Raw genomic sequence first — 13,828 nt, 5'->3', positions numbered from 1 at the left:
GCCAAAACGATTTTCTCGACGGTTTTAAGGGCAGTTTGGACTGACGAATCCGGTGTCTCATTTGGCACGGGAACAAGACGACACGTTTATTCACAGGCACGCCCGCATCCCAAGCGGGCGCGTGGAGATGGGCCGGCAAAAGCACATGGCGGAGATGGGGCCGAGGAGGGTGGTTGATAGCTGGGCCGCGTGCGCGGCCGAACGATACGCGGCGGATTCGGTGGTTGGGCTGGACACCACACGGAGCCGAGCCGAGCCGAGGCCGCGTGGAAAAAACGAAGCGTTTTTCGATGAATCCGACCGACACAATGTACTACTCGTTTAGTCATTTCTGGTTCGTTTTTGCGCACACAAGAACAACACAAGTTTTGCAGCAAGAGATATATTTGAGAATAGTACAATGGAATAACCAATCTGCTATAACAAGTTGACTGAATAATACAGGTAAATTTTCGTTCAGATGGCCCTCAAACAGAAAGAGCCATGATGACAGGGGGAGGGGGAGGGGGAGGGGGAGTGGGGTGGGGATTATAGTGATCTAGAACAGTGCAAACGATGAAAAAAAAAACTTCAACAGCGATGACGATGATTTTACTAACAAGAACACCCAACTTTTTTATGCCTGAGAAAATGGTAGTGTCGTCTCCTGCAAAAAAAAAAACGAACTATAAAGAATTTTAAGTGGCCAACCCATCTTGCATTGCTCTTCTTCCAAGTCGAATTCCTGCAGCTCGAATCGAGGTTGAGAATCGAATCGATCGATTAAAATTCACATGAATCTTATCATGCCACGGCGGGCATGTCCTTGAGCCAGGCGTCGAGCGGCTTGCCGATGGAGTAGACGATGAAGCCGATCTCCCTGAGCTTCTCCGGGTCGACGACGTTGCGGCCGTCGAAGACGAACGCCGGCTTCTGCATGTTGTCGTAGATCTTCTGGTAGTCGAGCGTCTTGAACTCGTCCCACTCGGTGAGGATGCAGAGGCCATGGGCGTTCTTGGTGGCCTCGTACGCGTCCCACACCACGCTCACCTGCTTGAACGCCGTGGGGCTCGTCGGCTGCAGGTGCATCGGGTGGTCCCAGTCGAACTTGCCCATGGCGAGGTCCCGCTGGATCTGGTCCTCCGTCACCTGCGGGTCGTAGATGCTGATCTGCGCCTTGTCGCCGAGCAGGCCGTGGCACACGTCGATCGCCGGCGTCTCCCTCGTGTCGCCGGTGTCCTTCTTGAACGCGAACCCCAGCACGGCGATCTTCTTGCCCGACACCGTGTTGAACATGGACGACACCACCCGGTTCACGAACCGGCTCTTCTGGTAGTCGTTGATCTTGATCACCTGCTTCCAGTAGTTCGCAACCTCGGGGAGGCCATTGCATTCGCAGATGTACACCAGATTCAGGATGTCCTTCTGGAAGCAGGAGCCGCCGAATCCAACGCTGGCGTTGAGGAATTTGGGGCCAATCCTCGAGTCCTTGCCGACGGCGTACGCCACCTCGGTGACGTTCGCGCCGGTGGCCTCGCAGAGCGCCGAGATGGCGTTCACCGACGAGATCCTCTGCGCCAGGAACGCGTTCGCGGCGAGCTTGGAGAGCTCGGCGGACCAGAGGTTGGTGGTGATGATCCTGTCCTCGGGCACCCAGTGCGCGTACACCGACTTGAGCGCCTGCACGGCCTTCCTCCCCTCCGCCGTCTCGCGGCCGCCGATGAGGACGCGGTCGGGCTTGAACAGGTCGTCAATAGCGGTGCCCTCGGCGAGGAACTCCGGGTTGGAGAGGATCTGGTAGTTGATGCCCTTGCTGTTGTGCGTCAGGATCTTCTCGATCGCCTCGGCCGTCTTGACCGGCACGGTGGACTTCTCGACGACGATCTTGTCGGACTTGGACACGTCGGCGATCATCCTCGCCGCGCTCTCCCAGTAGGTGAGGTCGGCCGCCTTGCCGGCGCCGAGGCCGCGCGTCTTGGTCGGCGTGTTCACGGACACGAAGATGATGTCCGCCTCCGCGACGTGCTTCTCGACGTCCGTGCTGAAGAAGAGGTTCCTGCCCCTGCACTCCTTGACCACCTCGTCGAGCCCCGGCTCGTAGATCGGCAGCTGCTCGCTGTTCCAGGCGTCGATGCGCGGCTTGGAGATGTCGACGACCACCACCTCGATCGCCGGGCACTTGAGGGCGATCACCGCCATGGTCGGCCCGCCCACGTACCCAGCTCCGATGCAGCAGATCTTCACCATCTTCGCCTACTGCTCTTACTGGAAAAAAAATATTACAATTTTTATTAGTATTAGCAAACTGAATGGAGTGATGAAACGGATTGCTACCAAGTCAACACTAGCAAATCGGGGTTCGCGGATCACGAGCTGACGAACCGGGATCTCGCAAGAAACACGGGAAAATGGGGGCGCCCAATAGAATCGAGATGGAAACATTTCGAGGTTTTGGGGAAGAGTATCAGATCATAGACAGGGGCGGGCGAGATCCATCCATTGCCGCGACCAACTCTTTAACATGATTTTTTTTGCATAAAGGAAGTAAATTTGCGAGCAAAATCGCGATTTTAAGCGGCAAAAGTGAGAAACCGTGATCCAGAAAGGGGGTGAGAGGAAAATGAGATCTCCATCTCCATCTCCCAGATCCGAACACAGCAAAGCTAATATCTTCAGAGAAATCAAAAACGAACACAGCTACTAGATCAAGACTTTGCAAGATCACACAACAAACTACGAACTAAACCACAAATGATCCACAGGACCGTGAGAAGGCACTCACCAGATCTCAGCAAGTTTGGGCAAGATCTTGAGGGAGTCGCTGAAGAAGGAGAGACCTCCTCTTGTATGCAGAGAGAAGCTGCCTACAAGTTGTGTGTGTTCAGAGGGGAGACTGCCCCCCTTATATTGGCTTCACTACTGAAGCCACCGAATTGGGTCTGAATTGGATCTACCCCTCCCCACTCGAGAAATTTTACTGTGTCAAGGCCGGTCAGACACCCGCATACTACTACTACTAGTACCATCCGAGCAAGGTCTCTGACAAGTTGAAGTCACGCAATCCATGGGCCACACCAAACTCGGCATTTATCAAAGGTTCCCATCAGCACAAACCACCAACCTCTTTACTCCTTTAACCCCATTATTATTAGTAAATGGAATAGTAAGACACATTAGACAAAAGGAGATAACATGCTGGAGTATTGTTCAGTGCTGAGAACAATATAGTTCAGACTTCAGAAATGGCCATGTAGTACATACTCCATAGATATGGCAGGTTCAAAATTATCTGAGGTCAGGACTCATGATCATACTAGGGTCTCATCGTTTAGCTTATTTCCTAATAAGCCAAAACGGCTTATTAGAAAATAAAAATAAATTTGTAGGTAAAACTTTTATAAATGTGTTCTTGGTGACTTAAAAGCCAATGTTGAAAAAGAAACTACGTTGAAAATATCTCAAAATTAAACTTGAAAATTCAAATTTTGGCTTTTTTTTGGCTGATTAGGCCATCCGATGGTAGCCTAAATTTAACCAAAATGCAAAGATTATAGTGGTAATTTGGGATGTAGGACTAGTAAAGAAATGTCAAGATGTGCGCCTGTGCCACAATCCAACGAGAGGAAGAACGGTAGAAGCCTCCAAGGACGGACAACAGACACTGACAAATTAGGGGAAGGTGACGCTGATGCAAACCAACGTGACAACTCTCACCAACCAAAACGTGTGTATGATTAACTGATTTTTGTACTGTCATCTGAATAAGATACAGTTGCTGTTCAACAGGGAAGCTTCAGCGTCCATGGAAGAATTCTTTAGGCTTTCTTTAAACACAAAAAGGAAAATGAGAGAATTTTCTTGGTGTTAAGTCACTTCTATTTGCTTACTGAAACTAAAGACTTTATAATGATTCGATCTTAATTCCTCTTTTTTCTTAAGGCATCATTTAGAGGGGGGAAATGGGTAATGAGAGACATTTGTTTACACAGTCCGAGTCAAGGACTGTCACATGTTCCAGGTAGCAAAGCAAGCAATCAAAAAAATAATAATCCAACATTTCTTTCTTGAAAACGATAGTCCAGTTCATTAAGTTCAGTCTTTTCTCCCTACCTTTTCACACAAATCAGAGAAAAAAAACAAGTCGCATCCACCTAAAAACAAACCTACAAAGAATTTGTGTCTATGAAAATAAAAAATCCCCAGAACACATCACCAACAACAATCAGAGCAACAAAATAAGAGACATTAAATTCACTAAACAAATTAACAGACACTAATCTAATTAATCTGAATCTCAAGTCACTTCCCCAACAAATAATTGACCCACAAGATCACCGACATTGGAGGAAGAGCTTCCTCGCAGTACCATCTCATCCCCCACCCGAATCGGTTGCAACCGCAGCAGAAGCTAACCAACCCGGAGAAAAGAGAGAGAAAAAGCGAGCCATTGATTCGCCTTTGAGTGAGTCTCAAGCGACCACGAAAACGCATCCGATCAAGCGATCAACCCAGCAACGCACATGAACAACGCTGTAAAATCTTGGCACTCGTCCGGTGAAATGGAAGGATCCGAGCGCCCCCAATTTACACGCAAAGAGAACATCAAACAGCGACTCACTTCAGCAAGCTCACGCAGATTTATTGCTGCAAATTTTTACCTGCAGGCTGCTGCAGCGTCGCGGTTGATCGATTGGAAGGAGAGCAACGGCGTCAATTTTTTTTCTTTCACGAACATGTAAAAGAATAACGCATCATTATATTAGAAGAGAGTAAGGTTTTAAAAACACAGCGCAACTGGCCATGAAAGCCATTGCTAGGGGAAAAAAAGGAAAAAAAAAACTGCTCCTATATAGTGGGAGGAAATTTGGCTGTTTTTTCTGATCTGGTTTGGGTTTGGGGAATTATTTTTTTCAGTGTGAGTGACAGTTTTGTAGGGCACTGTTTTAATCGCTGCTACGAAATATTTAAGGAGAAACGTAAATGTGAAGATCATGCACTAAATATATTCCTTTTTTTGACCGAACACACTACATATATTCCTTGTTTGCATCAACGTGTGCCACTTGATCCGCTACTACACATTGTTTTATGTTTTATAGTATAAACTTTTCCAAGCTATGCGGTCAGCATCAGGCTGCAAACCTGTTTATCAAGTGCTTGCGCACACACGCAGATAAAGTAAAACTACAGATTTGCCTAAGAATGGACTAGCAACAATTGGAGCCGGGATCGTTGGTGTGATCACTTGCCTTCCGTCAAGAATTGTGAGTTAAGTGTAGCTATCCTGTGAGCATACTGCCACTGACCGGCCTAGTGAATGCTTACAGAAATGCAGTTGCAGCAGTGCATTTTGGTGTGGGTTTGGCTAAGTTAGGAGGGGTGCCAATTAGGCTGGAAAATAACTTGAAAAGAAGCGGTTTAATTAGGCATGGCAAAGGGATAAATGTGATGGATGCATCACCAACTTCACTTCGCTCTTTTGTGTGTGTTCCTTTCTTTATAGCCACCTCATGAGTGATGATGATGATGATGACCATTGGCCAACGTGGCATGTGTATACTTTGGGCACACTGCTATGTGCTACCCAACATGTGGACTCATGGTTTAGTGGTTTACTGCAGAAAAGGGCAAGTTCTTTCCTGCCTTTTTTCAGTTTCCACTACGTGCATGCATGGAGCAGAAACACAGTACGGAGAACGGGCCGGAGAAGTTGTTGCGTTGGACCGAAAAAAGAATCCACTGCTGGCGCACCGACAGAGAACGTAGACGATGTGCACGTTTCGGCACAAAATAGCGGTTTCATCATATCTCTGAAGTCAGAACCGGTTGGATGAGCTCGTGCACGATACGTACCAGCAGTCCAGTACAGCCTCCAATCCTTTGTCTTTTGGCACAACCAGAATTTCAATTCTCAAAACTTAATTTTATACTAGTACTAGTTATTTTTTTAAGAATTTATTGTCTTATTTTACTTTTAATATTGAGAATACGTATTATTTTCGGATGTTAATAAGGCACAAGATCGAATTGTAAACTTAATCACCCAAGTCCTCGTTGCACAAAAATAAATCTTTAGGATGTGTTTAGTTCACGTTAAAATTGAAAGATTGATTGAAATTAGAACGATGTGATGGAAAAGTTAGAAGTTTATTCGTGTGCTCTCTCCGTCCAAAAAAAAGACAAACCATGGTTTCCGTGCCCAACGTTTGACCGTCCGTCTTATTTAAAAAAATTATGAAAAAAATGAAAAAGACAAGTCACGTATAAAATATTAATCATGTTTTATCATCTAACAGCAATGAAAATACGAATTATAAAAAAATTTTATATAAGACGGACAGTTAAAGTTGGACACGGAAACCCAGGGTTTGCTTTATTTTTAAGACGGAGGGAGTAGGAAAGTTTTGATGTGATGTAAAAGTTGGAAGTTTGAATAAAAATTTTGCAAATAAGGCCCTGTTTAGTTTTTTTTCCAAACTTCTAACTTTCCATCACATCAAATCTTTCAAACACACAACTTTTCTATCACATCGTACCAATTTCAACCAAACTTCCAAACTTCAGTGTGAACTAAACATAGCCTAAACAGGCTTTAAGGACATCACCAATATATATGGTAAAGTGACCCATATAGATATGACTCACATAAATAGTTTTTACCTATGGCAATCTCCACAATGTATATGGATACAATGCATCGTTAGGAGAAGAGAGAGGAGCAGAGATAGATAATATAATTTATTCCATATAGGTAGTCTATATGCATATGGATACCTTTTTGTTATTTTTTCTATATGGACTAGTTGCACAATGATAATAGATGGCTGAATGAAATATTCTATTACTTATTACTTATGTACTACTTTTATATCACATATATTGTAGATGCCCTATTACTGTAGACGTGAGCAGCGGCAATATGATACGACGGGTAATTTTTTTACTTTCTGAGCACGTGGTGAGAAACGACGAGGCAAACTCATCAGAGTCAGCAGAGGCCGACGGGACGGGCCCGTCGGTTCGAAGCTGCCACGCAGCTCACGCGAGGAGGAAAATATAAAAAAAACGGCCGATTCACCGATGCTGGCTGCTGCTGGGGCCTCCTTCCGCGAGAGCGAGACGGCGACGCGGCGCGAGACGGTGACACCGAGTGGCCCGAGTGATCAGCTGGAACCAACGATGCGTGCGTGCGTGCCGAACCATCCACCCCACCGATCGAGACGAGACAAAAGCGGCAGAAATTTTGACCTCGCGTGTCTTCCATCGTGATTGCTGGCTTGCTGCCGGGTTTTTCCCCGTGTGCGCCGCGCCACACCGACGGGGCGCTGATCGATCGGCAGCAATGTCACGATGGTTTTGCACGCGCTGCACACGGTAGCGTAGCCACGTCGGGTTACCCTCCCGTACGTTGCAGAAATGGCCGGCAAGATAAAGGGTGTGTTTAGATTTAAACTTTGATCCAAACTTTCAATATTTTTCATCACATCAATTTATTATACACATAACTTTTCAGTCACATCGTATTAATTTTAACTCAAACTTTTAACTTTGAAAGAAATACAAGAGCGGGGGCACGTACGGAGCTACACCTACCGTTGTCGCTGTTGAGCTCTCAGGCCTCTCCAGCCGCCGCTTACCACGTGCAGAGGTCGCCGGGGCGTCGGGCCAAGTCAACGGCGGAGGCGGAGTCAGCTTGTGGGGACTGGCGACTTTGCCATCTTGCTCCAGCTCCAGCTCTCTTCTCCGGTGGTTGGTCTCGCGGGCAGCGTAGCAACAAGCAAAATAAAGCGTAGCAACAAGCAAAATAAGGGGAATGGTTTATTGTATTTAGTTTAGGATCTCATTGTTTATCCTATGATCATAGAAACCGTTACTAAAATTTAAATTTTAAAACTTAACTTTGATATTTTTCAACGTATTTCTCTTTTACGTTATCTTTTTAGTTCATTAAGGATACATACCCATAAATTATATTTTTATTATTAAAAACTATTATATAGTTTATAATCAGCAGTAGGTAATCGATGTTGTCATTCGCAGCACAGGCAAAAACGATGGAAATGGGAGAAAAAAAAAGACATATTGCTGCAATTTTGCAAAAACTCATCATTGACCTGGTGCTGTTTTTCCCCCGGTTGAACTTGCTCACGGCGAGGTCTGGATCTGGTCTTCGGTGACACGTACGTGGGCGGTGTGGGCTTAATATGCTGTTATCTGATTACTTTCAAGTTTCAACTAAAAGACTTCATCTTTCTTTCTCATTTTTCCTTTAAGTCATCATCTAGGAAAGGGAAAAGGTGCTAATGTTCTTCTTTACATAGCCCTAGCCCAATATTCTGGATTGTCACATGCTCCGGCTAACAAGTCAACAAAAATCAACTCCAAGTTCAATTTAGTTTTTGAATATACACAAAGTCAAATATACCATCTTTTCAAAAAAAAAAAAGGAGTCAATATACCATGACCGTACAAACCACAAACATATATCTATTCCATGCCGCCTAAATAAAACCGTCAAAACAATTTTCAGGTTGTGAATACATGTAACCGATGCAACCAAAAGCCATTAATTAGTCTTGGATGAGTAAAAAAAAGATAATGAGACCCCTAAATAATCCTAAAATTACGTTCTAAAATTCAAAAATTGTTATGGTTTACGAGTCTACAACTTCAACAAGTAGTAGGTCCTTATAAGCCTGCAATAAAACAACAAAAGTTCACTTAAAAATCTATAGCATATAAAGCTTCCTCTATGACCAACCTAGTCATAAAAAACAGAAGACAACATACCAATCATAGAACAAAACAACAACCACCACCATCTCAACAACGATGACAGCAACAAAATAAAAGAGAAAGTACCTCTACAAGAGACATCTAAACGAACACCAGGTACCTCAGCATCTCAAGTCCACCGACATTGGAGACGAGCAAAGGAAAGAAAACGCAATCTCAGTACCATCTCCCCATCAGATTTCGGTTAAGAGGCAACCAACAGAAGAAAAAGCTGGTGATTATTTCTCTCTTGAGTGCCAACTAAGTGACCAAGAAACGCATCAACCAGCAGCACATAGGATTTAGAGCGTTTTGGTGGCGGATGGATGGATGGATCCAGGCGTCTTCAACACGCAAAAATGTGGAAGAAATGCGAGTACGAATCGGAGCAGAGGAGAAGTTGGGATGGAGAGCGACGCCAATCGTTGTCTGGTTGTTAGAGAACTCTCCCGTTTTTTTTCTTGGAGATGTTTGGCTTCAGTCTTTTTCTGAGGTCTATTTAATTCAGTGCAGTGTATTTCTCTTCCAGAAAGGTAAGTATTTTATCTGTATTTTTACCTGAGAACTTTAGTGAAAATACTGGATGAACCACCATGTAATTTGTTCAGGAGGAAGTAGTTTCTCTCTTCTGTTTTGTACTACAGATCAAGGCTGTTGTTTATGTCTGCAATAGTTTACTTAAAGGTCATTATCTTTAGCAAAAGATCAAGGTTGGTGTTTATGTCTGCAATAGTTTACTTAAAGGTCATTATCTTTAGCAAAAGTTTACTTAAAGGTGTTGTACATGTTAAATTTGTGAAGCACGTAAGGGGGTAAGATCACTACATGCCTGGCTATCAAACGGTAATGATGTCTAGTAGAACCATGTCATGATATTAATCACATGCACTGACACCTTGACGTTGTAAAAGAAACCACACTAATCATATGCTTCTTCTGAAAATAGTAGTATTCAAATACTGGATCTAAAGGTCAGTCATGTAGAGATAAACAGGTTCCATTTTTTTTATCATAACTCGGTGGGCTGAAACGATGATTTATTAGGCATCCATCGATCAATCAGCATCCTATATATTAAACGATCGGTCAAGTATGCATGTTGCACTGTGGAAATTTAGCTCAAACACAAACCGGAATTCATACATCACACATGATCAAACAAATCAATTTTGCTTGCACTATACTCAAGCTGCATCTACTAACGAACTCCTGCACACACTCAAGACAACAACAACGAAATCCTTGCCTAAAAGTGGACACCAGGGAGATAACGGTCCGTGATTGGAGCCGGGATGGTTGGTACAGTTTCGTCAAGAAATGGGAGAAATGTGTAGCTATCCGTGTGATATTAGCAAGTCGTTGGCCTTCAAATTCTGGGTCTAATGAGTGCTCGCTGCAGTACATGTGATGTGAGTTTGGCAAAGTTAGGAAAGGCACCAATCAGGCTGACAAATAAACAATGTTCAGTTAGGCTTAGAGGGAGCAGAGAAAATGGCATGCACCAACAACCTATACTGTCATTTGGTGAATTTTATTTTATTTTTTCTCCTTTATTCTCTTGTGAATAAATGATTGCCAACATGGCTTGTCTACTTTGGGCACATTGCAATCTGCTATAGGGAACATGTGGGCAGCCAGGCTCACCTAACACGGAGGTGATGAAAAATCATCATTCTAGCCGCACAGAAAAGTTCAGGTTCTTTTGTACCCTTGGAGAGAGGCTGGAGCAGCCACGATCAAAAGCTGGAACTGTTGAAACCAAAAAGATTAGATTCGGAGGTGAAAAGTTTTAACGTGTCACATCGGATATACGGATACACATTTGAAGTATTAAACGTAGTCTAATAAAAAAATAAATTATAGAATTCGCCTGTAAACCGCAACACGAATTTATTAAGCCTAATTAATCCGTTATTAGCAAATGTTTACTGTAACACCATATTATCAAATCATTGCGCAAATAGGTTTAAAAGATTTATCTCGCAATTTACACGTAATATGTGTAATTAGTTATTTTTTCGTCTATATTTAATACTCTATACATGTGTCCAGATATTCGATATGACAAGGTGTAAAATTTTGCCGGGGATAAAAATAGGGCGCCCTTCTCCTTTTGCACCGCAGGGTCCGTTTCTTCTCAAGTCTGAACTGGAGCACGTGCATTATACGTACCGTACCGTGTAATTCAAGTTCCTGTACGGGAGAACACATTCTTCCGGTCATCGTGTGCCAATCTTTTGAGAGAAAAAATAGCATACATTGATACATACCATCTGTACACAAAACCAAATTCGTGCTAGCGAACGCGAATGCGAACAACGGAACAAGGCGACACCGGCAGGAATACCCGAATACAATATATCATACGATTCCTCGCGGACGCACACATGTGGGAAGAAGCCTCAGAGTCAGCGGACGCCGTCGGCGCGCGCGTCGATCACTCGCGGGAGAGAGAGCGCCAACCGAACGGTCGTTGCAGGCGAGCACGCCATCGTGAGTCCACGACCGCGACCGCATCGGCGCCCCGGCACAGACGAAGGCGTGGCAAATCGTTTTCCATATTGCCGCGATCGAGACGGCGGCGCGGGACGCGTCGAGTGAATGAGCTGGAACGAACAGGAGTAGGGAGCACCGGAGCAGTAGTACTTTTTTTTTTCTTTTACAGTAGCGTGCTGGCGCAGCGCCCCTGCTCCGAAGCAACCGGGGACGACGAGGCCGGTGCATTGACTTGTGGTTTTGCGGTTTCGGAGTCGCGCGTGTGGCCGTGTGCTGGATTCCGGATTCGGCGCGCGAGTGGTAGCCAAGCCAACGACGGTGAATGCGTTGCCGCGGCCGGTGAGGCGGGGGCTTCCTTGCGGCGGTGCGGTGGCGGTGGGTGCGTGCGGGATTGCGGATTCCACGTTCTGCCGCACTGTTTGAGTGAGCGTTTGGAAGTCGTGTATGTACTGCCACGGAGCTGCTGATATCGTAGCCACAGATTGACAGATTTCTTTCATGTTCACTTTGTTTCGACTTGTAAAGTGCCTGTTCAGATTTATAGTTTTATAATATATCATATCTCTCTAAAATCTCTTATATTATAGAACGGAGGAAGTACCAAACTAAACATAATGCTATCTTGGTCACCCTATTAAAACTTATAATTCTGAAGGTTTCCTCTTATAAAAACTTCATAAAATTTTGGTAAGGCTCTAAATCAAACAAATTACGTCCAACGCTACCAAAATATGGTGATGTCAAATTGTGCCAAAATGTTGGTAACAAATTTGCTACATGCTTACAGTTGCAGACACGTCGGCTCGGCTAATTCTTCATTCACATAGATGTTTGGACCTGGTGGTTTCTTATTGGATTATCTTAACATATACGTATCAGGTACACTCTCCATCCTAAAATAAATTTATTTATGAGTTTTCTATTTAACATTTGACCGTCCCTCTATTAATAAATTTTTGAAAACAATAAAAAAATAACACATAAAATACTATTCATATTTTATTATTTAATTATAATAAAACTACTAATAATAAAAATTAAACTTAGGGAGGGTATACAGCCCAGTCGAACGACCAACGCTGCTATTGCAGGCCTTTTACTTCCCTCCGTACACAGCACCGGCAACACGGCCCCAATTTCCTATGGAATAAGTTCACGCCAGGTCCCTCAACTTAGCAGTGAGATTTTTTTGAGGTCCCTTGACTGCAAAACCAGAAATATTTACCCCTCAACTATGTAAAACCGTACAAAAAAGTCCCTAAGCAGTATAGACGTCTGTTTTTGCTGACGTGGCATCCTAGTCAGCAAAAAATAAAAACAATAATAATATGTGGGACCACATATAAGTGAGAAGGAAATAGGAAGGGCCCACTTGTCAGCATCATCCTCTTCCTTTCTATTTTCTTCTTCTTCTCTTCTTCCACTTGCCATAGAGGAGAAAGTTGCAGCAGTCACCGCGACGGCAGCGGAGAGCGGAGTCGGCGACAGGCGAGCGGCAGCTGCGAAGCAGGCAGGAGGCAGGACGGGCAGCGGTGGACGAGCGTGGCTGCGAGTGCCGGCGGCGGACAAGCAGGCAAGCGAAGCGATGGAGAGTGGAGCAGGTGGCGGGTGGTGACGACGGGCAAGCAAGCAGGCGGAGCGACGAAGAGCGGAGCCTGCGGCGGGCGGCGACCGCAGCCGCCCACAGCTGCATGGAGATCGATGTCAAGCAAGGCGCCGAGAGCCCTGCATCGTCGTCGTCCATCCCGCTCGACCCTTCCCTGCCTATCCTCCCGCTCGCTGCCGAGTCCTCTCCCGACGCTCCCATCGACGCACGCGACCACCCCCGGTCACGCTCCTCCGCATCCTCCGCCGGGTAGCGCCGAGAAGGTGCGCGGCCGTGGAGGCGGCATGGCTGGTGACAGCGAGGTCGCCGCTCACCCGCCGTGGCTTCGGATGGGGAGAGGCAGGTGCCGGGCGCCTGCCTCCTCTTCTCTGGCGCCGGCCGCCTCCTCCGCCGGTGTCGCGCTGAGGAGGTGCGCGGATGCCGGCGACAGCGAGGTCGCCGCTCGCTCGCTCACCCGCCGCGGCTCCGGATGGGGAGAGGCAGGCGCCGGCCACCTCTCTCCCCTTCTTCGACGCCGACCGTCTCTCTCACGCTTCTTCCCCGCGCGCCGGCCGCCGCGCCCGTCCCTCACAGAAGAAGAGAAAGAGAGAAGAGAGAAAAGAGAAGAGAATGAGAAGAAAAGAGAAAAAAAAAGTGTAGCTGATTTGTGGGCCCATGTATTTTTTTAATTTTTTTTTTGCTGACTAGGATGCCACATCAGTGAAACCATCCATATATGCTAACATAGCATCTTGAGTGCACGGTTTGTGGAAGTTTAGGGGTACACATTTATGGTTTTTATGGTTAAGGGACCTCAAAAAATCTCGCTGTTAAGTTAACGAACCTCGGGTGAATTTATTCCGTTTACTATCCGAAGAACACAAATGAAATTTGAAAGCCCAACTTAAATCTACCCGGCCCAACTTTCCCAAACGGAAACGAATCCAGCTACCAGCACAGGACTACAGGAGGCGAGCGACCGGCCGTACAAGC

At 45.7% G+C, this 13,828-nt stretch overlaps 1 protein-coding gene across 1 annotated transcript; it reads right to left on the bottom strand.

The window, feature by feature from the left end:
* Positions 1-366: 366 nt before the first annotated feature.
* LOC4334169 (UDP-glucose 6-dehydrogenase 3-like) lies at positions 367-2,957 on the bottom strand. Its single transcript, NM_001418719.1, has 2 exons — positions 2,762-2,957; positions 367-2,244 (listed from the first exon to the last, which is right to left on the bottom strand). Exon 2 carries the CDS (start codon positions 2,224-2,226, stop codon positions 784-786), a length of 1,443 nt encoding a protein of 480 aa, NP_001405648.1. The 5' UTR covers positions 2,227-2,244; positions 2,762-2,957; the 3' UTR covers positions 367-783.
* Positions 2,958-13,828: the final 10,871 nt, after the last annotated feature.

This window comes from Oryza sativa, chromosome 3, assembly GCF_034140825.1.
Source record: "Oryza sativa Japonica Group chromosome 3, ASM3414082v1".
Lineage (NCBI taxonomy): Eukaryota > Viridiplantae > Streptophyta > Magnoliopsida > Poales > Poaceae > Oryza > Oryza sativa.
The sequence above is the reverse complement of the archived record's forward strand: the minus strand, read 5'-3'. Positions and strand labels throughout refer to the sequence as shown.

What these genes read in the sequence shown, in the direction of transcription:
- LOC4334169 (NM_001418719.1), bottom strand. Translation starts at nt 2,226, where the DNA reads ATGGTGAAGATCTGCTGCATCGGAGCTGGGTACGTGGGCGGGCCGACC.